Source organism: Setaria italica, chromosome V (genome assembly GCF_000263155.2).
Source record: "Setaria italica strain Yugu1 chromosome V, Setaria_italica_v2.0, whole genome shotgun sequence".
Lineage (NCBI taxonomy): Eukaryota > Viridiplantae > Streptophyta > Magnoliopsida > Poales > Poaceae > Setaria > Setaria italica.
The window spans coordinates 44,511,854-44,538,970 of NC_028454.1; the positions used below are offsets into that span (position 1 = coordinate 44,511,854).

General features: G+C 48.9%; 4 protein-coding genes and 1 pseudogene across 5 annotated transcripts; 3 read left to right on the forward strand and 2 right to left on the reverse strand.

The window, feature by feature from the left end:
- Window positions 1–7,731: 7,731 nt before the first annotated feature.
- On the forward strand, window positions 7,732–12,003 carry LOC101776378 (snRNA-activating protein complex subunit). Of its 2 annotated transcripts, none has more exons than XM_004970961.4 (11): window positions 7,732–8,184; window positions 8,285–8,337; window positions 8,444–8,510; window positions 8,600–8,655; window positions 9,040–9,481; window positions 10,055–10,143; window positions 10,461–10,551; window positions 10,640–10,735; window positions 10,817–10,942; window positions 11,025–11,285; window positions 11,463–12,003. In XM_004970961.4, the coding sequence occupies exons 1-11, from the start codon at window positions 8,032–8,034 to the stop codon at window positions 11,742–11,744; spliced, it is 1,716 nt and encodes a 571-aa protein (XP_004971018.1). In that variant the 5' UTR covers window positions 7,732–8,031; the 3' UTR covers window positions 11,745–12,003. The 2 variants fall into 2 exon arrangements, with proteins under 2 accessions (XP_004971018.1, XP_004971019.1); XM_004970962.4 differs by having other exon boundaries at window positions 8,088–8,184; window positions 8,285–8,327.
- Window positions 12,004–12,560: 557 nt separating this feature from the next.
- LOC101777054 lies at window positions 12,561–15,017 on the forward strand. Its single transcript, XM_004970963.4, has 5 exons — window positions 12,561–12,858; window positions 12,955–13,193; window positions 13,701–13,781; window positions 14,010–14,366; window positions 14,524–15,017. The coding sequence occupies exons 1-5, from the start codon at window positions 12,702–12,704 to the stop codon at window positions 14,626–14,628; spliced, it is 939 nt and encodes a 312-aa protein (XP_004971020.1). The 5' UTR covers window positions 12,561–12,701; the 3' UTR covers window positions 14,629–15,017.
- Window positions 15,018–20,284: 5,267 nt separating this feature from the next.
- On the reverse strand, window positions 20,285–23,807 carry LOC101778833 (putative pentatricopeptide repeat-containing protein At5g37570). Its single transcript, XM_004972246.3, has 2 exons — window positions 22,011–23,807; window positions 20,285–21,476 (listed from the first exon to the last, which is right to left on the reverse strand). Exon 1 carries the CDS (start codon window positions 23,732–23,734, stop codon window positions 22,130–22,132), a length of 1,605 nt encoding a protein of 534 aa, XP_004972303.2. The 5' UTR covers window positions 23,735–23,807; the 3' UTR covers window positions 20,285–21,476; window positions 22,011–22,129.
- On the forward strand, window positions 20,743–21,994 carry LOC101778436 (annotated as a pseudogene).
- A 2,002-nt stretch (window positions 23,808–25,809) lies between the features above and the next one.
- LOC101777469 lies at window positions 25,810–27,024 on the reverse strand. Its single transcript, XM_004970964.3, has 2 exons — window positions 26,434–27,024; window positions 25,810–26,314 (listed from the first exon to the last, which is right to left on the reverse strand). The coding sequence occupies exons 1-2, from the start codon at window positions 26,911–26,913 to the stop codon at window positions 26,258–26,260; spliced, it is 537 nt and encodes a 178-aa protein (XP_004971021.1). The 5' UTR covers window positions 26,914–27,024; the 3' UTR covers window positions 25,810–26,257.
- Window positions 27,025–27,117: the final 93 nt, after the last annotated feature.

Here is a 27,117-nt window from a genome sequence, read left to right on the forward strand (position 1 = left end):
CCGTGTCCGCGACGGACAACGGGGTGCCGCCGCGGGGCGAAGCCGCCGCAGGTGGCGGCGAGCTTGGCCCGCCTCCCGGTAAAAACCCCAACTCGCCCAATGCTGCCATGCCCGTGGGCAAGGAGATCGTGGCGGAAAACATCGTGACGGCCAAGTATGACGGCGGCGAGGTGCAGATACTGCAGCCTCCAGGCGACGCCGATGCCGAGTGGATGCGGGGCCTGGTGGATGATCTGAAGAAAAGGCCCCAACCGTACGACCCCGCCGCGTACGCCGCCAACGTGGGCTGGTTCGTGATGGAGCGCGACGCCTACGATTCCATCCGGTTCGACCTCGGGATGCCTCCGCCGTGCATCGCGCCTATGGACGACGACGGCGAGCCGCTGAAGCTCTGGTCATGGGAAAACACCATGCCACCCCCCTGAAGCAAGTGTTTGCTACCTAGATGCCGAGCGGGGCAAATCGACGAGTTCGGCGACTTCGTCCGACGGCTTCGCCGGACTCCGGCCGCCCCGGCGCTATGTTGAGCTCGGAAATTTCGGGTGATTGCTCTGCATCTGCTGGACTCCCAATCGCCGCCGTCACCGTATTTTGTACCCAAGGGAAGCTCCTTTTGTGAATAAGCACTTCACCATTGCTGTGTATTTGAAGGTAGATCAATGACATGTAGATTAGCATCAGAGACGATCCAGTCCCAGGTCGTCGCTGAGAATTTAGCTCACTTGGTAGCATCAACTTGGTAGTGATGCGCTAGTGAGTAGTGAAGAGTAGCAGTCATGTGAATTTACATTCCGGAGATTATCCGGAGAATCTGTAACCTCAGAGCAGCAGGTGCACAAAGAAATCAGTTTACTAGATGATCATGTCGAGTTCATATTATGTCTCATTTTGTTCGGTCTTCATCACTAACTTGGTCTCAAGGTGAAGGCCACAATACTCTAACGCCTCTTGCTAAAGCTATGTTGCAGTATTTGTAGAGGTTGAACAATGAGAAGTGTACTGTTCGAAAAAAGAGATTGCAAACTGAAATGACTGAAATTTCTGCGGAATTGCTCAATCCGAGGTGATTTAATAACATTGACAATGAGGTTTAGCATCACAGAGGGAAAAAAACTTTTGAATCTTTCGCACTCTAAAATGGACTGTACGGAAGGCGAATCTCAAGGAATGAAATCAGCGTAGCTTCTTTGATATTGATTTTGCAAATTTTAAATCACATGGGGCGAGCCACTGGACAATTAGAACTTAACTTTTTTAAATTCAAATGACGGTCAAAGCGCGCGCTTTTTCCATCCAAATGACTAAGCCAAAGCGCGCGTTCAACGATTTTCAAACGAGGGAAAACTTACACGTCAGCAGGTTAACCGTAAAACGGTTGCACACTGGAGGCAACGTAGTCTCTCTTTAGTCCCTAAACTTTCAAATAGAGGGACTAAAGGGATTAGTCCTCTGGTCCCTTGGAGGTGACTAAAGTGGATTAAAAGCTTAGGAGGACATCCCTTGCCTCTCATTATTGCCCCGTTCCCCACCCGTGGGATGCAAATTTTGTGCATTGATTACGGGTATTTTGGTCTTTGTTCATCTGCTTTAATGGTCTTTAGTCCCCGGATCCAAACAGGGTAGGGACTAAAGTTTAGTCAAGTTCAGGAAGTAAAGGAACCAAACAGGCACTAAGCCAAAACATGCGTTTGACGGTTTTCAAGCTAGGAAAAAACGGTTGCACACGGGTGGCAATGTATATTAATGTCACGTGCCATAAGTAATATTAGTAGTATCATAAGCTGAGTACAATCAATATAACTACAAAAAGATCCCTGCGCCACAACATGATATAAAAATCTATCACAGAAAATTCTTTTACAACTCATCACTGCCATGTACACATCTTTTCATAGAAGTAGAGGCCCCTCTTTAAAACTCGCCAACTTTTTTTTTTAGAAACTGTTCTTGTGGGGTCCACTATAAACTTGCAGTTTTTTTCTGTGTGCGATACCATGGCTCCTTTCTCCTCTAAAGCTTCTTTAGCACATCAAGTTTTGCTGTTTTTATGTCTACCAGAAAATGGTGTTGTTCATGACGTGTAAATCCAACCTGAGACCAAATACCACCAGGATGAGGAAATACATCAGGCATGATTATGGCGTGTACGTTTTCTGTATGATGGCTCGAAACAAAGGTTATCCTAACCTCTATACCCGAGATGCGTGTAGCATATCCAGGACAAGGCGAACAGCTTGCGGTGCTTCAGCCTGCCGTTGGAAGATTTGTCAGTTCGTGCTGATGTAGTGAGGTTGAACGGTTGATGGCGACCGAAGTCTGCGTGTGTGGTGTGCTAACGTGCATGGAAATTACGTACGCGTGACGCGTTACATTATCTCTCGTTCTGAAATACTGAGGCTGCTGCAGGTCTCGAGCAGTGACTAGGCAAAACCAAATGCACTGTGGCTGTTGCTTCACGCCCCCCCGCGCTCGGTAACAGGTACACGTACGTCTATTGTCGCAGAAGAAACACCTGCAGGAAGCACGACGTCCCTAAGTTAAAAGCATTTAATTAATTAAGGGTAGGAAGTTGAAACATTTCAATATACTATTAATATTCTCGAATAGACAAATACTATGAAGCATACTCTCTCTATCTTCAAATACGAGGCATTCAAGCATTCGAAATTTGCCCTCAAATATAAAGTTTCTAAGCAATAAGCATTCTTTCATTTAATTCTCTCAAAGTTGGTAGCATCAGTTTGACTGATTGCTGGGTTAATTGAATAGGTTCCTTGTCATCCGCAACATGCGTTAAAACAAACATACAACAATCTCCCCCTCCCTCCTTCCACATAATAACTCAGGTGTACATATGTTTATTTGCCAAGTCTCTTAACCTATCATAAAATGTTAAGGATGTGTTGTATTTCAGTACGGAACGAGTATTCTTCAAAGGATATAGATGGCGTGTAGCTTTAATTTCAGTTTTTCAGTTTTAATTTCAGTTTTAAAGTTATCTATCGGAATAGTAACGTATTTGACTATTTGTGACCGAAGAGAACTAGCTTCAAGCAATTGTCTTAGGAAACATTACATAAAAAGGTCCTACCATGACATTCATTGAGAATGGAGAGAACGATAGAGAAAGTGTTATGATAGGTAACGACTAGGAAATGTATTAACCCAAATCAATTGCACGAGAACTATCTATGTTCTCAAGACTTTAGGCAAAAACAACTCAAGAGATACAAAACATTGGTCATTATTATTTTCTCCCTCCCATAGAAATATATATTTGTTTCATTCTTCCCAAAACCTATGCTGCATATTGTAAACAATATAGTTTAGATTTACATTTAATTATGTCAGTTGGGAGAGCACTGTACAAGTTCTATTCAAAAAGACTGCAAACATGAATTACAAGACAAACACAACTGAGACTGGCCTTCAAAGTAGAGCCTCTGGATTAAAACTACGTGCTAGACCTGAGGATGACCAACAGAAGCCATTATAGATGCACACAGTCATTGATGCCGCCATTAGGAAAGCTGAGCACCTGCTAATTTTCATCAGAAAATGGCATATGAAGCGGTACATGTCTATAAACAACGCAGGGCATGTTCGCTTCAGCTTATTCAGCCGGCTTATCAGCCACCAAACAGTGTTTTTCTCTCACAACAAATCAGTCGTTTCAGCTTTTCAGCCGACTTATAAGCTGAAGCGAACAGGCCCGCAAGCTTAGACTCAGTTTATTTTTTAGAACAATTGAGACTCCCTTTACTATAAAGTGTAAGATTGATGATGTAATGTAATTATCAGACACAAAAGCAAGACCTCCGTTGATAGACAAACTACCACTAAAAAAGGTGGTCTGCTAGTTTGCCTAGATACTAAGCACCATCCTACTGCCTGCCCAGCACATAAATATGAATGTTAAGAGCACGTATATAAACACAAAAATGCAAAGAGTTAGATAAGTTCGATTGTAATTTGCAAGTTAGATATGAGCAAATAGATTATGGTATTGGGAGAACTATCAATGCAAGAAAATGGTTGTTCAAGAACCAACAGTACATAAACAAAGCTATATTGTTAGGTGTCACGATTGATAAGTATATATGTTACATATTAAAGCTGTCAGATAGCAATGCAAATATCTGAAGTGTTACACCCAAAGTAATTCCAGGGGAAGAAACTTAGGTCCTGTTTGGCATGACTCTAACTCTGAGTGGAGCTGCTCCACTCCAGAACTTCAGGTGGAGCCAACTCTAGATGGAGTTGAAGCTGTCTGATGGAGGTGTTTGGCTGGGAGGGTGTCCCCAGTTTCAAAAAAGAGGAGTTTGAAGGTGAATTGTCATTCTTGCCCCAACTCATGATCCTACCTGTCATCCTCTTATTCCCCTCTTCTTCTTCCTCTTCTTCCTAGACCCTGTCCTCCCTCGCCATCCTCTCCAGGCATGCGACAGCCTCCGCCGCCATCCCGTGCACCGCGAACGCGCCCACCATGTTGCCTCCGAGAAGGAGGAGCGAGGAGAATTGGGATGGGAGGAGCAGGCAAAGGGGTCCTTCACGAACGGCATCTATGGCCAGCCGTTCCCTGAGCTATGCCTGCAAGAATCACGAGCAGAAGTGCCGGCGAGGGATCTCCTGTTGACGACGGGGACGACGAGGGTGTACTAAAAAAAAGCGGGGCGGCTGTTGACGGGGGCGGCGGGGTTGGGGCGGCCGGTGGCGGTCGGGGGAAGATGGAGGGCTGGGGCGGCCGACGGCGGGGGTGGCCGGTGGCGGGGCTCGTCGGGCGGTGGCGGGTGTTGCGCGCTAGAAGAAAACGTGAGGGAACAGAGGCGCGTGGGATGGAGATGAGGCGCGGGGGCTCTCGGGAGGAATAGAAGCGAAGCATTTTTTTGTATAACCAGTGGCATTAGTGGGTAATTACCCACCAACTCCACGAGGAGGTTCAAAAGAGGTGGTTTTGGAGCTGCAAAAGAGGTGCTCCAAAACTCCACCCCCATTTGCACTACAACTCCATAGAGTTTTGAAGTTAGGGTGTTTGGCTGGAATTTTTGCTGGAGTTGCTGGAGTTCTGAAGTGGAGCTATGCCAAATAAGCCCTTACTGTGATGGAATGAGTGGAGTATATACTAAGCCTGGCTCCATAAGTTCAACAAGCACAAGAATGCCTCCTCCGTAATCTGAACCTTCCAGGCAATGAGTTTCATTTTTAGACATAACTCAATAGATCACTTTACACAGTTCATTTCCTTCTTGATGTACTCTTTCTAAATCAGGAAACATATTCTTCTCCATGGCTGCAACACCATTTTTCAAAAAAAAAAATCAGAGCAGCAGCACAAGTATCCGCAACTTAACATTGTGACAAAATTGAACAGACCATCATCATCGACAACATATATTACCTCAGAGCTCTGGGCATCACAATTATGTGTAGCATCTCAGTTCTCATATAGAAATCACAGATTGACATTGTGAGAAAATTGAATAGACCATCATCAGTCGATCAGTCGAGTCATTTGTTGTAGAGATATCAATGCGTCAAACAACTGACCAGAAGCTGTATGCATGTCGCTGTCTGGACATGGACAACAGCAGCAAAGCATTGGTGCAACCTCGGAACTGGGCAATCAGCCATAGACTAATAGTATTTGACATGCTGCACGAACACACCATGGCTGCAATTAATACCTGTCTAATAACCAGGAAAAATCAAAAGAATGTTGTAGTTCTTCATTCTTGTGAATTGTGATTCATTGTGATGAGAACAGTAAAAGGTAAGGAGGTTAACATAGACGCAACAGAGAGGAAGTGTACCAAAGTTGTTTCAGTCAGGTCGCCATGCTCATCACCGCGAGTCTTGTCTCTCTATGTCGTCAGAACTCAGGACCATTAAGCCAAGCCCATTATTAATTACAATAGCAATTTGCCTTGAAAAAAGAAACGATCAACAAAAGCAAATGGTTGCACAAAAATTGTTTGCAAGATCGAAACATTTGGCACTCGTTCTTGTCCATTAGAATTCTAGTTGAACAAAACAATATACACTTAAGGCCACCAAAGTCCCCCTCCTTCTCCTCCAACCATCTCTCTTAATTAGATCATAATCCAAGCACCAGAATCCATCCATCTTGTCACCAGTGTGTGCAGCATCTCAGATAGAAGTAGCAGATTAACATTTTGAGAAAACAGAATAAACCATCAACCAATCAGCTTATTATTTCAGTTCCATATTAGATTTTGAGCCTGCACTAAAAATCATTCAGTTGGATCAATTTCATCAGAATGGAGGCTGACAGAAACCAACTGTCAATTCTAAGTGCTAACGCATTAGTTAACTAAGCAACCTCGCCGTGCGTTTTTGCAAGCAATCAAGGCGTTGCTGTAGTTCGGCATCTACAACAGCACTGCGGCTTCTTACACCCTGCCGCCACTGCTTGACCCACGAAAATTACGATTTTGTGAAGGGACAGGCGATGATATGAGAATAATCTGGAACTGTGATCATCTAGTTAGATCAGAGAATGAACCAACGACCATTCAAGCTGCAAATGATGAGATGGCTTGACAATTGGCGCCGTGCTCCGTGAGTGCTTACGAGTGATCGCGGCGCGCCGTACCAACCCAAAACCTAGCGTATAAATCTTGTGGGATTTCCAATTCAAAACGGTAATCACTGACGATGACGCTCGCCTTGATCTGCTCCTTGTGGTGGAGACGTGAGAGCCGGCCTCTGACAGATAGTGTTGTGCTCCACGGCTGGCCAGCGATAATCGCGGGCGACGGACTGACGGGGTCATGGCCACCGGACTGATTGCTCCGTGATCCGCAAGTGGCCATCGACGATTGCGACTGCCGCACTGATGACGATCTCGAGCGAGAGGAGCAGTTATCTGGTGGAGTGATTGACGGGCATGCATTGCCAATGCCGCGAGGAGGCCGAGGTGAGGAGGTGCGGCGCAAGGCGGAGAAGCAAAGTATTTGGCAACTAAATTGAACGGCGGAACGGGCGAAAAAACGGGAGCTGAATGCGAGAGCGACGGAGCGATAGATGGACTACCAATCAGCGTGGATTGCACGGAGGGCAGACCGACTGTTGAGCTACGCGCTCCAGGCCCACCTGCCTGGGCGACGGACGATGGAGAGAGCGGGGCGGGACAACGCACGACACGAAAGTCGAAACGACGGACGAAGGTGGGCCACTGTCAGCCACAAATTGACGAGGTGGAACAACGTGAAGATAAACTTCTCTTCTATTAGTAGTAGAAGTCTGGAGGACTTTCTCCTTCTCTCTCTATGGTCCGTCCTCCAATTTTGGAGTAAGCCAATCTCTGTCTTGTCGACAAAATGGAAATGGGGACCCGGTCTTCAAAGAATGGACATTTTCTCTCTGCTTCTCTTGTGTTCACTGTACGTTCAGCTTGTTGTGGTGTTTGGTCGAATCCTAATCCTTTCCTGCTCAGACGTGACCGCCTTACCGGGTGAAACAAGCTCTGAAATCATGCTGCAGTGTATGCCGTGGTGCCACGCTGCCAACCAGTAGGTCCGCTGTTTCGCGAGCGAAGATGGGCGGGCTTGCAATGTTGGCGGTTGCCAACTACTAAAAAATTTCGTACAGCCCACATAACAACTGAAAATTTGGCTCGCGCAAGGCCCATTGAACCGAGGTACAGCCCCAAGGCCCATCGAGCCGAAAAGGTACAGCTCACATACCCACTTAACGCCAGAGCCAGGAACCAGTCCCGCGATTACGTCGATTCGCGCGCGGGCGGCGGCGCGGCGGCGGCGGCGTACTCATCGGCGTGTGGGCGCTGGGCAGGCGACGGGGCGAGGGGGTTTAGGCGGTCGGGGGCGCGGATATCGGCGCTCCAACACAGCCGTCGATCGGGGCGAGCCGACGCGGGCGGCGAGGGCACGGCCAGGCCAGGGCGCGGCGGCCTGCGTCCCCGCTGTTCCTTTGCTCACCTCCAGGCGTAGAGGTTAGCGGCAACGTCAACATTGCACATCATCAACTTGGAGAAAACAACCGCTCGCCGTGATGGCGGCCACCGAAGAGGGAGCCGAGAGCTCCGCTGCCGAAGAGCGGGAGCCCGTCTCCTTCGCTCGGGGCGGCCCGGTGTTCGTTCCCTTCATGGTGGGCCCCATCTCCACCGCCCCAGGGTTCATGCACTCCGCCCTCCAGGAGCTTCAGGTGGCAACCAATCCCCCTTGCAGCTCTTCCCAGAACCCTAACTTTGATTTTTCCCCCAGAGTTTTGGGTATGATTCTCTGCTTGTTTCGTTTGCATCCAGTCCTTGGAAGCTGAATTGGGAGACCCTGGTGACGAATTCGACGGTGAGCTTTGGTAATTCCATGATTCATCCTGTTATATCGAAGTAATAATCCTTTCCCTTTGTGCCTATGCCAATTAATGTGTTGATTTTCTCTGGGTGGATGGTTTTTTTTCGCAGCATCGATGAGCTGAGGGTGCTCACCCAGGAGGAGCTGGTGGAGCACGCCCTCCAGGAGGCTATGGAGGTAAACTCTCGACTGCTAATCGGCTTGTTTTTTACCACTTTGTTTCGGATTGCATTTTGATTTGAGGTTCTGATGGTTTTTGTTTGTAGGATGACTCGAATTCTAGCACTCCACCACAACCAGAGGAGCAAACGTGTGATGAAGGGTAATTGGCCTGCTTTAGCTATAGCTTTGTTGGTGTACTTTGTTAGCGTGGTTGATTGGTTATCTTGTTATGGTAGTTTAGGCAAGTCATATTAGATGCAACATTGGCAAAGGCTCTTCAATAAGGATGGCATGGTCTTTACCGGTCTGCCTTAATGCTAGTCAAATATTTAATTATTTAGTAAGGCTGCTAAGGTTTGTTATGCAATGCACAAGTTAGCATTCCTGGCGAGTGCTCTTGCAAAGCAAAAATTCAGAGGGATTTTTTTCCAAAAAAAATCTATATTAGTGGTGTTGTTGCGATCTTTGTGCACCACACCATTTCTTTCTCATGATTCTTATTTTGGCTTGCTGAATCTGATGTCCTTTGATTTACCATATCCAGGATGTCAGCGAATCCAACCCCTAGAAATGAGGCCCTCACATCGAGCCCATCAGCTGAAAGGGAGAACTCTAGATTGCCTGTTGAGGATACTGCAGTCATATCACACGAACCAGAAAGCAGCAATGGTAAGCCCAGAGGCAAAAAGGCGAAAACCAGATGTAGGAAGGGCAAAACTGGAACCATCACATTAGATTCATTGGTTGAAAGAGAGAACCATGGATCACCTGTCGATATGGCAATTGTACCACATGAACCAGAAGGCAGTGAAGGAAATGGGACGGCCACTTCAAATCCATCTGCTGAAAATGCTGTCTCTGAATCACCTGTTGATTTGTCAATTGTTCCACATGATCCAGAGGGAACCAATGGGCAAACAACATGTGAGAAGGTCAAAAAGAGAGGGAGACATTTTGATAGAGAGGTTCGAGCAAAGATTTTACAAGTATGTATATCCCTCTTTTGACTGCCTTTTGTTTTGTTTACTGCTATTAATTTGAGAATTGATCTAGTGTGGCTGCCTCATGGCATTGTTGCATTAAGTTGCATCCATACTACAAGAATTATGTTCACTAAACATGTATCCTATTTGAGTAAGGTGCTAAGTAGTTGTTGATAAATCCATCAATCCACATCTGTTGTTGTCACTGTAATACAGAGGCATATAGGACTAGCCTATATAGGTAACGCAACAATCTGGCCAGGAAAATCAATTTTGCAGGTGCTGCTAATCTGTAAGTCTGAAGATGCTAGAAACCACAAAGTACATGGTTGATTTGTTGTCACTGTAATAAATAATCGCAAGTTACATGGTAAGATATGCTTTTGTTGAGGATTAAGTCTGTTTTGCAGTGTTATCTGTTAATCTGCGTCCTTCAAAGCATTTGATTGGTATTGTCTTGTAAGACTAACCTGCAATTTCTGTCATCCAACATTGAAGCACATTTGTGATCTCTGCAAATTACTTTTTTATGATTTTCCATAATTGTATTTTTTTTGTTTTCCCTATTATTATCAGGGAAGCTATCTTACTAAAGCAGACAAGTGGGTAGAAATCAAGGCCAAGCAAGACGAAGACAAATATGCAGCAAGGCTTCACTCTTTCAGGTAAAGCAGTTAAAAGTCCATTGGGGCCTATTGTTAGTAATCATATATTATGACTCTATTGTACATAGTTATTTGTTGGGTTTTTAGTTATGCTTTGTCGAATCTCAATGGAATGTTACTATGCAAAGGCATGTCAAGTTGGGAGAAATAAGATTCTATAGAACAGATGTAATAGACTGATACTATATTTGATTGAAGCAAACTGGAGGGAGAAGCTTATGGCCTTCTTATCATTATGCACTTGAGACCATAAAATTAGTCTATTCCAGTGATCTTTTTCTTGCACAGTTATAAATGAATATGATTCTTTGGTGCAGTGGTGATTCTGTGAAGTCTAAATGTTCCAAGTCATCATCTGATAAAATCGAAATGGCGACATCTCTTAAATTAACCGGCGTGCCTTGGAAGGTTTGGATTATCTCAGTTCATCTGTAGCACCCCTTTACACAAGCTCCTATCTTTGGAATTTTAGTCTTACGATCTATTTTGTTCCCAGAACAAAGCTTCAAGACCTGAGGAGCACAGAACTGTGGTCCATCCAGAAGTAATTCTTTGTGTCGAAATTTACCAGAAGAAATGTGGCTCTGTGAAGGTAATTGCTAATCATTAATTTACACATACCTGTTTATGGTGACCTGAAGGCCCCAATTTTATGTGACTTCATACCTTGCAGTGCCAGGAACTTCTTGTGTTGGGAAGCCAATTCCTTACTGATCTGAGGGACAACATTTGTTGTTTGACTGATAAGCTGATGAAGGTGGCTGGGCAACACGATCATTCTGGATATTTCCTTATTGAGGTATGCTTTTCCTTTTTGAAAATTTAATACATGTTCTTGAAGAACTGTGGCTACCTTTTTAATCTCCACTTTCCTATGTCAGGACACATTCTACAACGATTCGAGACATCGTTCTGCCACTGATTACAGTAAACCTATACTTGATTGGCTTCAGAATTCCGGTGATGAGGTAGCTGAGAAGTGGGATGCCATAACATCGGGTGTTTTGAAGAAACGGCAGAAGGATTTACTGAGGGGTTTGAATATTTCTAACGTGCCCGAATTTAAATCTGAAAGAATGCAAACAACTCGCTTCTCTGACCTGCACTTCCGGCCTGGTGCTGGGTACCTCTACTGCCATCAGGTTCTCATCTATTCTGTTTTGTCTTAATGCCTCCAGAGAATTTCATTTTTCCTTGTTTTACAAACATTTTATGTTAGAATTTTTATTCGGCTATCATATGTTGAACTTGAATGCTTGATGAAACAAAGATATCAGATCCTTTAACCGGTTTCTGGTTTCATACTGCACATTTTTCAGGGTAGCTGCAATCACAGGATCGTGATAAGGGACATGAGGTTGATCCACCAGGATGACTCGCAGGACCAGGCAGATTACCCTCTCCAGACGTTCCAGTTGCAGAAGCGCTTGCAGAAGTGCTCGGTGTGCCAGATCTACCCTGCCACCAAGATGACGGTCGACGACAAGTGGGCGCTGAACAACCCCTGCTACTTCTGCATCAAATGCTACTACCTCCTGCACTACAAGGAGGACAACACGCTGCTTTATGAGCACACTGTATATGATTTCATCCAAGAGTAACATCTCTCTTCTTTCTGGGGGGCTCTATCCTACACTGTACTTTGGGTACATTTTTCTGAGTTTGGATATGAACCCTCACCAGCTCTCGGCAGCTGAGTCGCCCATTTGCCGTTTGCCGGGAAGCTATAGTTTGGGTTGAGCCGCCGCATCTGGAGCCGATCGAGCTCCTGTACTGCTGCACATATGCATCGGCAATTCGGCATTGGGCGACGGCGGAGCGAGTTGCTGATACGAAATGCAATTATCACTTGTTGATCCAGTTGTTGGGCCTGTTTAGACTTCAAAATTCTGCATGCATGGATAATTAGGGACACTCTTTTCCAATAATTAGGGATACCTAAACCATTTTCCTCCACTAATCTATCTATTGGATTTTTTTTCTAAGCTATACTTGGTACTTCTCAAGACATACGCACCGGAGAGTATTCACTCCGATCAAAAAAAAATGTAACTCTTGCTTCCCGAGAAGTCAACAAATTTTAAATTTAACCAAATTTATACAAAATAATACTAACATTTATGGTACAAAATAAACATAGATAGAATTATACTAAATTTATTTGGAGACGTGAATGTTAGTATTTTTAGTATAAATTTGGTCAAACTTGAAACTATTTGATTCCTCGAGAGATGAGAGTTGTATTCTTTTTGGGACGGAGGGAGTAGCTGAGCATACTAGTTGTTGTTGGCTAGAAAAAATACTTCTAGATGAGAAAGACGGGAAGTCCACGCCCATCAGTTGGCCGAGGAGGAGGAACGGCACTAGTATATATCGCTCATTTTCCCATGAAAAATAGTACGTAGGCAGTTGGGCCGGCCACGCGGGGCGGCGCTGCTGCGCGGAGGCCACAGGACCGGGCGGGCAAACGAGAGGCCGGGGCGCGCCGCGGCCTTATCCGCAGCAACCATCCCCGCGCCTCTTCACGCCGCGCCACGCCGTCCGCACCATGGCCACCAATGGCGACCCCCACCGCCACTGCGCTCTCCTGCTCCTGCCGCCCCTCACCCTCCTCCTCCTCCTCCTCCACCGCTGCCTTCCGCCGGCTGAACATCGCCTCCGTTTCCAGTGGACCGCCTCCTCGCCGCCGCCGCCTCCGTCTCGCGCCGCTGCACGGTGAGCTCGAGATCCTTCTGCGAGCCCTTCCCCGATGCACGCCGCAACTACAGTATAGTGCTGACGACGACACCACGTGTTGAACCGTGCGTGCAGTTGTCGATGACTCGAAGGAGGTGCAGGCGGAGGCGAGCGCCGCCGCCGATCTTCCCGAGGAGAGGTCTCAGACGGATAAGATGGTCGACGGCATGGATTTCGGGAAGCTCTGCAACGACTTCGAGTGCATAAGCAGCCCCTACGTGGAGTCCACGGCGAGGCAGATAGCGCGGGACATCCTCGAGCTGCGGGAGGACAACCGGGCATTCAACTGCTATGCCGTCTCCGTCAAATACAAGGTGCTGATGCTCGTCATGTGATCTTTCTGCGCAACTGTACTTCATCCCTTGTTTGGCAACACAAAGGCGGAAAATTTTCATTTGGTTGTGGATGTAGCAGCTCCAACACTAACCATAAGACAATTTACACTGACAACTTGAAGATTCAAGCGGTCAGTTTTAAGTTTCAAACTTTCAGCTAAGTGATGGTAGAAAGAAAATCATTTGCTAGTTACTAGTTAATGGGTTGAATGTTCACCAAACGAATCACCTTTAGCAAATGCTATGTGTAAATAGCTTTGGCTTATGCCTGCGTGTAGCAATCGTTTGCCGTATTGATTGACTGAATAGTTGGAACTTGGAAATAAGAAAGTAAATAGTCATACACTAAGATTTTCGTACTGTGTTCATTCATTCCATAGGAGAAAATAAATTGCCACCGTGCACTCTTGATTTTGTGATGGCCTAATTTCATCCTTCAGATACCGTACCCTGCTTATCCTTGCCTCCATATTTGTCCTCTTTCAGGATCCGTTCAGGACATTTGTTGGACGTGACAAGTACATGAGGCCACTGTGGATCACCAAGGCATTGGAAAACCCTGTAGTGGTAAGAATTGATTAGATGCAATAGCGTGTTCCAGTCATCTCATCACAATGCAAGATTTTTAGTTGAATTATGTTGAACATAAAAAAAAAGAACAATGGTGCATCTTTCAGGTATTAGATATCTGAGGCCAAACTTGCTGCAAAAAAAATTATTACCTTACCTGTATCCAGCATGATCCCTCTCCAAAATTCAGATAGCATCTAATCAGCACTCTTGTTATTGTGTCAGACAGTCCAGGAAATGTCAATGCAATCGACAAGTAATCTGACCATCAAGTGGGCATTCAGAGGGAAGCCTAAGAATCCATTCTTTGCAACCATTGGAGGAGATGTCATTGTCCATGTTGAATCCCAGTTCGTGTTGAACCAGATAAGTGGCCAAGTGCTCGAACAGGTAGACTCCTGGGACCTCTCTGCCTCGTCTCTTCCTGCCCAGACCTACTTCTGGTTGTCAAGAAGGGTTTACTCTACTGTTGAGTCTGGGAAGGACACAATCGAAGCTGCTAAGAGCACGGCATCCGGGCTGTCAACAAAGGAAGATCAGAATTTAGAGGCTTATCCGGATCCTTCTGGTGATCCTACAAAGGTAAATCAATCTTTCTAGTTCCATAACTGTGCCGCTACATGATGAATCTCCAACTTATATAGCTATCGTTTGATCATTTCTAATACTCAAAATTCTGAAGAGGTCAGTTCAGTTATGTTAGTTCATTCAGAGCCTTGTTTTGGATTTCTGGGTGCAGTTCTTTCAAAGGCCAGATGATGGATTCAATCAAGATGTGTACCAGATTGGGCTTTTGCTGGCCGTGATCTACTTCATTGTACAATTTCTGAAAACAACTCTGTGATCGCGCACCAGTTTCAACAAATTCGCCAAATCCTCCGGGTGTAGTACTGTAGTATGTGTATACATTGCATGTAACTATGTCTAGCAAAACTGTTTCATATAGGTACGCCACCATCTTAAGTGGAAGAGATTTGAGACTTTCAGACAGTTGATGATCCATTCTTGCTGATATTAGTCTGGCTTTTTTCCCCTGCGAGCTATTAATTTGGCAGTCATGACTTCGTGTTGTCACTTATGTGTAGCCAAGTTGTTGAGTCTTAGTGTATTAATGGCATACATTTTTAGAAGGTTTACGGCACCAGTGGAAGTTTTCCCTATTTTGTGTTGAAACCTATGGATGCAAATATTTTAATTTTAAAAAGTATATGGCAATATATTTTTCCCCTTGAATCCTTCACAGTGCATGCTCAGTTATGGTCTTGTCTCTTGATGCATGATCCTGGACATTTCCATTCTGATTCTGGACATTTTTGTTTGGAAGATTTAGACGGAAGCGAGGTGGCCGGCCTGGAAGCTGTTTTGGGTTACTAGGCCTTGTGGGCCGAATTCCCTTGACCCCCGGTCATTTTTGCAGATCCCAAGTTTCTGATTCCTACCTTACCTGAAGGTGCATTTTGTCTTCGTGTCACACTCACTAGATCACCTTGAAGGTGCATTTTGTCTTCGTGTCACACTCACTAGATCACCTAAAGAATTCGCGTGACAGTATTGCTATTCAGCAATCTATCAGGAGCTTGAATTCACAAGAGCACTGAGCCACTGAACCATGCAGACTAAAATTATCATCTGACTCTCTATTTCATCAAATCCTCGCAGTTTTCCAATGTACTCGCTCGAGCTGTCGCCTGTCGACCACGGTCAGAAAGAATCTTGCAGATTCTTTTTTTAGGGGAAAAAAAACTAATCTTGCAACATTTCAGGTGTATGTCCATATCCACGCAATACTTACTCTCTGAAGATACAGCTTGTCCATTACTCCATTCCTGTGCTGTGATCTCTCTTCCCAAATCAGAAATGGAACAGAGCATTCAAGAACTCGACAAATTCAAAATTGGATCCACCATTTTAGCCGGTGCATCTTCAGTGTTATGTGGTATGGTCAACCTCGCAATAGTACAGGGAAACAACCTCTACGCCATGATTGACGGTTCACCTCGCCGGATCAGGCACAACCAGACGAACGATGACAAGTTGAATCTGACCAGAAATGCCAGGGAAAATTCAGTATCCAGACGGAGCTTGCTGGCATTGGTCGGCAGGATGGAGCTTTACGGGCTTATGGCTCTGCATGTTGCGGCGGGCGGGGATGACGGCGGCAGCGGCGGGCGGCGCTGGACGGGTGGGGAGGAGACGACCCGAACCAGGGTCCTATATGAAACGTTAGGGGTGTTTTTGAAAATAATCGGATCGCAATCCATAATCGCGATCCAATTGAGGGGTCCATTTGCAATTACCAGGGGGTATTTGATAAATATTTGGATCGCGATCAATAATCGCGATCCAAATTGAGGTGTTATTTGAAAATGTTCAGGGTGTTTTTCTTAAGAAATATCCCGGATCGGGGATCCAGTGCTCACCGGCGGCACGCCGCGCCGGAGCGCCGCCGCCTTACGCCTGAAGTCCCTCTTCTTCCTCCTGCCGTCTCGTGCGGGTCGGGTGCTTGCGCTGACAAGAAACGCCGCCGCCTCTGCTTCATTGCCGCACGCGTCTCGCCGGATAATCGCGGCGACACCACAATCCGGCCGTCTCCTGCTCCCATCCCATCTCTCTACACGGCGGGTATGCATGTTGATGGCAGGCAAGACGCGCGAACAGAGCAGAGCTGGGTAAATGAAAAAGTTCAGGCAAATGCACGGTTTGTAGGGCATCCTGAAGAGAGATATAGCTATCCTTTGCATATGGAAAGAGTCTTGGATAATCTTGTGCCAGTAATTTATTATTGATCATGGCATCCCATAGGCTAACTGTATTGCCTGATCCTGATAAACAGAACATTTTCCACCAAAAAGAGCCTTTTTCCTTAGCCATATGAGGTACTTCGGAAAATAATATGTATTCCAAATTAGCTGTACCCATTGGATGTCTCTCTGATTATAAAATGTATCCAGATGTTTCAAGAGTAATGATTCATTCTGAGTGGTTAGCTTGCTAACACCTGCCTGATTTTGTCCTTTCCTGTTAACTTCAGAACCTCTACATACGGATTTTTTCTTATAATAATGTCAACTTCCTTGATGATTGCATCTGGTAACTTGAAGATGCAAGAGAAATAAGCGGACTGAGCAGTAATTACCGAGTTAATCAATTGAAGTCTGCCTGAATAGGTCAGGAACATAGAACTAATCAACCTGATGGCTACAGCACGATCAGAATCTTTGTTCATGAAACAATCACTTCTTGGGAAAAGTGATTAGGGACGGGAATAACTGGGTAGCAATGTCCATCAACAGCAAGATTACCATTCCCGGCAGAACTTCATGCTGCTCATGGCTGCTACCTGCTGCTTGTCAACCGTGGTCGGAATCTTGCAAATTCAGAAGGTTTTCAGAATTGGACCCGGCATTTTGGCCGGTTATCTTCAGTATCACTACACAATAATGCCTGATTGAATTTATCTTGAGCTATTACGATTCCAACCTCCAAGTGACATAGGATGACCCTCCATCGTATGTTGCTTTGACCAGTCCACCCTGCATATGCTGAACCTCGCAATTCTCCAAGCCTCCAACGGGAACAATCTCTATCTCGCCATGGTTGGTTTGGTTGTTTACCTCGCCGGACCAGAAGCAACCTGACGAGATGACGAAGGCAACTGACGAGGGAGTTCCAACTGCTGACATGTCAGGCAGAGTGCTCCGGCGCGTGGTGGAGGCGGCGGCGGCCGGCATACGAACCAGCTCCTTCGGAGGCCGAGCGGCACAATCACGTCTCGGAGCCATCACCGCGCCACCTTCGGAGCTGGCCCGTGCCCCGCCGGTGCGAGCTCAATCGCGCGGCGAATGGCGTGCCGGGGCCGCGGGCGCCAGGTCTTCGGAAGATGTTGCGTGGGCTTGATGGGGCTTTGAGGCTCTGAATGGCGAGGCCGACAGAGACCACGGCGGCAGCGGCAGGCGGCGGGCGGCGATGGACGGGTAGGGAGAAGACGACCTTGAACCAGGGGCATTTTTGCAAATAACCGGATCGCGATCAATAATCGCGATTTAGGGGTCTATTTGCAAATAACAGGGAAACTTTGTAAATAATTGGATCGCGATCAAATCGCGATCCAAATGAGGTGGTTGTTTGAAAATATTCAGGTGCGCCTTTTGAAATTCTGTGCCGCGATCCGAATCCTCCGCCGCGGCTTGACGCCGGCCGTCCCTCGGATACCTCTTCTTCCTTCCGCCTGGCTCTCACCCCGCCCCAGCTCGCGCCATGGTGGCTGTTAGGTCTGGACTAAGGACTCTGAAGTCTGAACTGACTGAAGAAGGCCTGATGCCGAGCGTTGGGGCGGAGGCGGCGTGCCGGCGTCCTCGAGCGTGAACTCGCCGGCGGCATAGTCCCCACCACGTTCCAGCATACGCAGCTGCTGTCGCCTGTCGGCCACCTCCAGGCTGCTGTGGGTCATCGCAAGTTCAGAACGAGAAAGCCGAGTGGCTGCCGTTAACTTCAGATGCTCTATTCTTTTTTGCAGAGTTTAGAATATGGTTTCAAATCTTTGAGCGAATTATGGATTGACCTGATGGTGAATGTTGAGAACCATTTAACCTGATGGTCACAGTTTCTGCAGGCATGGAGAAGCACCTTTGTTCTCCCTGTCTTCCTTGGAATACAAAGTGTTGTTGCTGCATGCATGCGTGCCGAATAGAAAAGAGAGCTTGCTCATGAACCAATCTGCTGATATGATAACTCACCTGATAAAGAGGAATCTGCTAATTCAGATATTAACAATGGTCATTAGTGTGAGAACATGAGTAGTGGATTAAGAATGCCTGAATGGCAACAGTTACCATTGGCCACATGGAGCATTTTGAATTCGCGTGACATCAACTTTACTGCCCGTCAAGATCCTAACTATTGTCTATTGAATTCACAAGAGAACTGAACCATGCAAACATCAGAAAAGATTGGCCAAGCATGGTTCCGACAAAAATTATCACGTCAAGGACCATCTGACTCTCTAATTTCATCAAATATGTGTGCAGTTTTCCATTGTGCTCGCTCGCTGTAGCCTGTAATCTTGCAATTTTTCAGGGGTATGCCCCCCATCGCCCATATCCACACGATGCTTACTTTCTGAAGAATGAAGATACAACTTGTCCGTGCTTGTGCTGTGATCTCTCTTCGCAAATCAGAAATGGAACAGAGCATTCAGGAACTTGACAAATTCGGAATTGAACCCAACATTTTAGCCGGTGCATCTTCAGTGTTATGTAGTATGTTCAACCTCGCAAATGCTGCGGGGAAACAAATCTCTATGCCATAGTTGATGGTTCACCTCGCCGGATCAGGCACAGCACGACGAACAATGGCAACTGGCAAGTTGAATCTGATCAGCAATGTCAGGGAAACAATCCAGGCGGAGATTGCTGGCATCGGTGGGAAGCATGGGGCTTTGCGGTTCTGGATGGCGCGGCGGGTGGGGAAGACGGTGGCAGCGGCGGGCGTGCGGGGAAGAAGACGACAGGTCCTATACGAAAATGTGGGGGTGTTTCTGAAATAATCGGATCGCGGTCAATAATCGCGATTCAAATTAGGGGGCTATCTACAATAGTTAGGGTGTATTTTATAAATATTCTAATTGAGATTAATAATGCGATCCAAAATAGGGGGTTATTTGAAAATGTTCATGGTTCTTTTTTTTAAAGAAAAATCCCGGATCGGGGATCCAAAGCTCAGCGGCGGCACACCGCGTCGGAGCGCCGCCGCCTCGCGCCGGACGACGACCTCTTCTTCCTCCTGCCGTATCGCAGCCACCCCAGCATGCGTGGACCGAGGTCGATCGAGGGACGGGTGCTTGCGGTGACAAGAAACGCCGCCTCCTCTGCTCTTTCATGCCGTGCCCGTCTCGCCGGATCATCACGGCGGGCGTCGGCGGCGACACCACACTCCGGCCGTCTCCTGCTTCCATCCCCTCACTCCTGGAGAGACGGCGGGTATGCATGTTGATGGCAGGCAAGACCCGTGAACAGAGCAGAGCTCAGGTGCTCAACAGATCTCCTGCTCATATATGTTCGTGCCATCGATCCCCCAAGGACTTGAACATGGATTCTGAAAGCAAGGATCATCCGCTGCAATTTACAACGCAACGATGAAGCAGACAAACTTTTATTTCTTTCTTTCTCTTGCTGCGACAGATTTACATCTACTGCAGCGGTTGCATCATGAGATTGAAGGTCAGGCAGCCTCTCCATCTGTGGCCACAACAGCAGACGAAGAAGAGTGCCATGCCATGCCTCCCGATCCTCACCCCTCGCCGTGGCCTATGCACCAACGATTCAAGCATGATGGCTGCCAAGTCAGGCCTGGATTCAGATGACTGACGTGTCCCGGCCTCCCGGGTGGTCTTGCGCGGCAGGGACCCCCGAAATATGGGTCTCGATAGCAGGAAACAAGACGCATGAAACCAGATAACTGATGGGTCCAGATACCGAAAATGCACTCCAGCACAGAGCACGTCACACCAGAAGTGCGTATCTTTGTATTAAGAAGAAAGAACAAGTTCAGGTTACACAATGCGCAATGCATATATAGTTCAGGTTACACAATGCGCAATGCATATATACGCGCTGGGGCATTTAACTGTCTATTACGCAATGTAAGCAACCAAACAGCAAAAGTGCAAAACAACTAAAGGCTACTACTCACTAAAAAGACAACCCAGATGCGTAGCACCGGCCGAGATCCACATCTCTCCTACTAGCTTGATCATAATCCGCAGCTGCTGCACCGTTGCTTCCCTACCTCTAAACGCACGAGAGTTCAACTCTTTCCACAAGTGCCAAGACACCAGAGGTCCAGCGCCACCGGAGGAGGATATCCTTCCAAGCTCACCCATTCGTCGGCTGCTGTAAGGTCCTTCTCCTATAGTCTCCTATCAGACTCACCACCCGCTAGGCCACCACCCTAGCAACCAATGGCGTTACGCCTCTCCATCTTCTCGTCTCACGAGGCCGGCCTTCTCCACATGCCGGCTGGCCACCTGCGGGCGCTTCCCAGCCTTGCTTGGAGGCTCGGCAGCATCCCAGAAGTGGAGCCTGACAGTGATGGCGGGCTCTGAAATGAGGTGACTGCCGTGAGGTCAAGCAGCTTGGAGACGACCTTGGTGGGAGCTGAGGCGGTGACCAGGTGACCAAGGACACCTTCTGGCCAATCGTCAAGGCGGTAGGAGACATGGTGTCGTCCTTGACATGTACACTCAATGGTATCGTCTGAGCTCTACTGATCTCTTCTTTGTTTCAGTCTTTTACCAAGATGAAAAAACAAGAAGAGAACCTGATAATTTTCTGGTACTCTTGGTTGCAGGTGCAGCCCTTGCAAGGTGATGCGACCAAAATTCCAGCAGATGTCTGAGCAGAACCTCGATGTTCTGTTCCTCAAACTCGATTGCAGCCAGGACAACAAGGTCAGTTGGATTACTTTGCTCTCTTGTGTATTCACTGCTCTGTGCTCTGTAGGATATCTGGATATGGCATGCTGAAAAACATCAGTACTTGCTACTTGCAGCCTCTTGCAAAAGAGCTCTGGGCATAAAGGTTGTGCCGACATTCAAGATTCTCAAGGATGGGAAGGTTGTCAAGGAGGTCACTGGTTCCAAGATCGACGAATAGCTCATGCAATTGAAACAGCGAAGTGAAGCTGAGAAATACCCTGAAAAATGTGCACGAATTAGCATGCTACCAGTAGTGTACACTATGAACGAGCCAACCCCTTTTGTGGAAGTGGATACTCGACATGCAGGAAAAAAAAGTTATTCTAGATGGAGTGCTCCCTGTAAATAATCATTTGTGCTTTATGAGGATACTGCTTCTTTCAGATATTAATAGTTTGACAGTGATCCTAGTCTTTCATACTCAGTATGTTTTGAATACTATATCAGGTGGTTCTCTGGCTGAATACCTTTGAGTTACACGCACTAAGCTGTACAGTTTAAATTTTAACGAAGGATAACCACTCATATTACTGAAACTTGGTGAATCATATATAAGATCTCTTGCTATAGCACCTATTCTAGATGTAGAGCTTCATTGCAAATGTTAGGTTTTATGATCTGCTACCTCAGTATGTTCGGAGATAACTACACTTTGTATAGGACAACTTGGTCAGTACCTATATGGGTCAAAATAATTTATCACAGTGTTTCGGATATGACAAGAAGTCATGACTGTGAAGGAGAGAAGATACCTGAGTGGCAAGCTGATATGAAGCTCTTGCTTTGCTAACTGTTAAACAGCAATGTTTCAAGACCGCCTAGCTTACCACCATCTCCAAACCAAAATAAGTGTTTCTGTTTCTATTGATTCTCAGTCCATTATAGACATCTTGGCATGCTCCTTCTGTCGATCCTCAACCCAAGTGGATCCTGGCTTTTTAAATGGCAGTTTTGTTCTCATCAGCGATCTAACTCTTTCCGCCTCCTCCCACAGTTCTTTCCCAGCATATATATTTGAAAGCAGTATATAGTTCCCTGTGTTCCCAGGTTCCAACTCAAAAAGCTTGTTTGCAACAATTTCTGCAATCTCGACATTGTCATATGTCTTGCAGGCACTCAGCAGTGCACCAAGAGCCCCCGGATGTGGCCCCATTGGCATCGTTTGAACCATCTCAAATGCCTCCTCAATCCTCCCTGCTCGGCCAAGCATGTCTACGACACAGGCATAGTGATCCGCACGGCGCTCAATTCCATAATCCCGCACCATTGCCTCCCAATACTCCAGTCCCTTATCGACAAGCCCTGCATGGCTGCACGCAGTAAGTACACCAACGAAGGTGATAGGGTCCGGCCAGACGGCCTGAGTCTGCATCCTTTCAAACACTTCAAGTGCCAGCTTTCCATGCCCATGAGTTGCCAGCCCACTGATCAATGCTGTGTATGGATAGGCATCAGGCTGTGCGATCTCCCTGAAAGCACTCAGTGCCTGTTCAACATTGCCACACTTAGCGTGCATATCTACTAATGCAGTAAGAATCTTCTCATTCCTTTCTATCTTCTTCCTGTCAACATATGCTCCAACCCACCCAGCCAACTCTGTGCTTCCCATCTGTGAAGCTGCAGAAATAACCCCAACCATTGTGGCTGCATCAGGCTCAATCCTAGCAGCCTCCAGTTCCCTAAACAAAGCAAGTGTTGCCTTAGGCCGTCCAGTCTGTGCATAACCATTAATCACTGCCGTCCAAGCCACGAGATTCTTTGCCGGCATTTTATCAAACAGCTCGCGCGCTCTCTGCACTAAGCCGCGCTTACAATATCCAACAATCAGCACCGACCACGACGCCGTGTCTCTCGTAGGCATTTCATCAAACACGCGGCGAGCAGATGCGAGGTCACCAGCGCTGACGTAGACGACCACCATGGCGTTCCAGGAGACCTGGGTTCTGCTGGGCATGGCGGCGAAGAGGGACTCAGCGGAAGGCACGGAGGCGTTGCGGGCGTGCGCGCAGAGAAGGGAGTTGAAGGAGACCGCGTCGGGGGCGGGGATGTCCGCGAGCGCGGCGTGCGCGGCGGGGAAGTCCTCGCACTTGGCGTAGAAGTCGACGAGCGCGTTGGCGACGGGGAGGCGGAGCGGGAGGAGCGCGAGGCGGATGGCGACGGCGTGGAGGGAGGCGCCGAGCGGGAGGAGGCGGAGCGACGCGGCGGCGTTGAGCGCGAAGGGGAGGGAGAAGTGGTCGGGGGAGACGGGCAGGCGCGGCATGAGGAGGAGCAGGCCGACCGCGGCGCGCGGGCGCGGCTTGGAGAGGCGGCTGATGGCGCCGTTGATGAGCGAGCGGATGAGAGCGGGCGCGGTGGCCGCGGCGTGCGAGCGGAGGAGGTGGGCGTGCAGCGCGGCGGGCGGCGGTGGCGGGTGGTCGGAGGCGAGCGCGCGGGCGATGCGGTCGAAGGGCGCCATGCGGTTGGGCTGGGCCGCCATGGCGTCGGAGTGGTGAGGAGGAACGAATTGTCCGAGGTTTTTATATGCTCTGGAGTTTTAAACTTCTGGGCTGGGCTCTTGTTGCAATGTGGATCGAGGTTTCGGCCCAACTTAGACTCATCCGCGAATTCCGCCCAAAAATTTGAGCTGCTGGCTCTTTTATTTCCTTTTCCTTTCCTTTTTTATATTTCCAAACTTTTTGCTTCTACTTTTTCAGATCTCTGAGCACTGCTCACAATCGAAATTGTAAAGTTCAGCTCGATAAGCAACGAAAGCTCCAAAATACCACCTCCCAAAAATTGAAACGCACCAAAGCACAGCTCAATGGCACATTGATAGGATAGGGACTCGGGCTTGGAACAGCCGACATTGTGACGACCCTGATCTGTTTACTTCAAGCACGAACTCGTCGTAACGTGCTGGGGCCACCCAATCAACGCGCTGCTGCCATGCACAAGCTAAGCCTCAGACGTCACCTCAGACAACTACTACGCCATGCAGCGGGGCAGGAAATTCCGCCCGGCTTCCTCCTCCATCCCTATCCCGACCACCTAATTCGCCAACGAATCCACAGCCAACAGAGCCATGCCGCCAGCCGACGCAGCGGGCGGAGGGCGACCCAGCTGGTGGCCAGGTGTTGCCGTGCTGGTGCTTCGACTGCTCGGCTCCCGGCATCTCCCTTGCCGCCTTGCCGGATTCACCCTGCTCCATCGCCGCCCCAATGCCACCACCTACTGCACCAACCCCGGCAGGTCGCAGCCTGCAGGAGGCGCGCGGTAGTTGATACGCTTGTCCCTTTCCCATCAATAGCCTCGCACATGTCTCTCTCGCTCGCTGGTCGCGTCCCGTCACGTCGCTGTTGCCCTGTGACCTGTCACTCCCCACTCCAGCACTGACACGTAGGACGTACCGTCACCTTGGCACCTTGCATTGCATCGTTTGAGATCCCTGCGAGCATGCATGGCATGGCATGGCATGGCCCCACCGGCGACCTGAACCCATGTGTTCGTCAGCAGTAATTTCCGTTTACGCAGTCGTAGTTATCTGTTCCAAGAAAGATAGCAGTAAACATCCGGTCAAATTTGGACGGTGTCGTCAGGCAGAGACTGAAACAGCCAGCGCGACCACTACTGCACCCCAGGAAGGAAAACAAAAGGAGCACACGATGGTGTGCCATTCGCAGGGATCCAGATGTTGCTGAGCACCGAGGGCAGGGTCTCCACGCGCATCATCCTGTCCGCTTGTGGCCAAGGCCAGGAGGGTGGAATGATTGTCCAGGCCGGAGCCGGACTCGTCACATGTGTGTGCCAGAGCCATGCCACCAATCATGCGTCGTCGAGGTTAATGCTCGCGCACGCCTACGTGTACGCTGTACAGAACTACTCCGTTCGACAGCACTAAAACTATAAGCAATTAAAGATTCTTTCTATTGGTTAGTTAAAGGTAATTAAAGGTTCTACTGGTTAGCAGAGGAGTTAGTTAGCAACTGTAGCGTGGATCTAGTTCTGGTAGCATGGGAGGCATCTTCTGCACTGCAGACATGGAGAATTGGAGAGTGACCACTCAGCAGCCAATATTGTTCCTGCAGGCCAGGGTGCAGCGTGGTGTGGTGACTGGTCCAATACTTCCAAAGCGAGTGCACTTTTTTCAGCATCAACATAGCGAGCTACGGCGAGAGCCGAGAGGAGCCACCTCACCAGGTAATGGATCAGCCATGGCGAGAGGAGATTAGTCAGCATCCATCCGCCGTGGCGAATCCTGAACTCTCTCAAACCTATCTCTGGCCACTCAGATGGGCAAGAGGCACCAGCAGGGCAGCAGCTGCATCAAAGCGTCCGATCACATTGGATGCCACGATGGAACGGACAGAGACGCCATCACGGGCATCAACTCCACGGCGACGACGATGACGGCTGCAGGCATCACTGGGACAACGACGCGGCTCGCCTCTGCAACGCCAAGGCTGCTCTGAATCGCACGCAGATCATCCAATCGGGCCCAATCGGACAGGGAAGAAGAAATGTGCCGGAGGGGAACGACGCGAGTTCGCGCCAGCAACTCCGCGGGGCAGAACGTACAGAAGGAAGCATTCACCATTCCAAGACTTGACATGTACAAGAACCATCCATTTCCGCGAAAAATATCGCCGACGGCCGCCGCCACGGCCACCGGAGCACGATGAGGTGCAGAAGGAAGACGGGCACATGCTTCCCTCCCCCGTCGCTGCCTGCCGAATCAGCAGGATTCTCCGTGGCTGCCGGCCGACCGGCCGGCGGCTTCCGCCCGCAAGGGACACGGACATGAACGACAACGAGAACAGAGGTGACGAAACGATGCGGACGGGGGTTGGTTGCTAGCTAGGGAGTAGGGAACAGGAAGAATGGCCACGCTATCTATCTGCACAGAAGCCGGCCGGGCCGGCCGCCGCGGCGACCGTCGTCGCCCGACCGGCGATCGTCTCCTCTCAAAACTGCGCTTCTGGTCTCTGGCTCGCCGCCGCTGTCGAATCGCCCGTTCGTTCCATCATTGCGACGCCGAACCGCTGATGAGCAATCCGTCCAAGTCGACGTCCTCCAGCCGCTGCAGCGCCCGAGAATAACGCAGAACGGTTACATACATCTCGAGAAAAAACCGCGAAGGATTGCGGAGAGAGATAGAGGGAAAAAAATATGGATCGATCCATGGATGGGATCGGTTACCTGCGGGGTGGTGCGGAGGAGGCGGTCGGGCGTGCAGGCCGGCGGCGCGTCGAAGAGGGCGAGCGGGAAGTGCTTCTTGACGACGCCGACGTTGAAGTAGATGACGCCAGACGAGGGGATGTCGACGGTGATGTCGTGGACGGGGAACCATATGAAGAGGTCCTGTGCGGCGACCCCGGAGATGGCGGCGATCCGTCCGCGGCTGATGACCCCGGCCACGGTGGCGTTGTAGCGGAGCTCGACCTCGAAGCGCGTCGTGCAGGGCGCGGCCAGGTCGGCCTCGAACGCGCCCGTGGCGGCGTCGTGCCGGAACGCCGTGATCCCCGCGGGCAGCAGCCCGCCGGGGAGCTGGTGCGCCCGCAGCACCGCGTTGGCCGCCTCCGCCGCCGCCGTCCGCCCCGCCGCCCCGCGCGCCCCCGACGCCAGAAGCACGACGGCGGCGGCGGCGGCCAGCAGCAGCGCCCGCAGCGCGGCCGCCATTCCTTCCTTCCTTCCCGACGCCGACGCGAGGAGATCGGCACGGGATGGGGGAGGAGGACGGAGGGCGAGAGGAGAGCGGCCCCCGGGAGAAGGGGGGGGGGGGGGGGGAGGCGGCAAGGAGGAGACAATAATTGGTGTGGGAAACGGGAAACGAAATGGCCAAATGGGAAATAGCCAGCCTTACACCCGGTTTCAGTCTGTAGG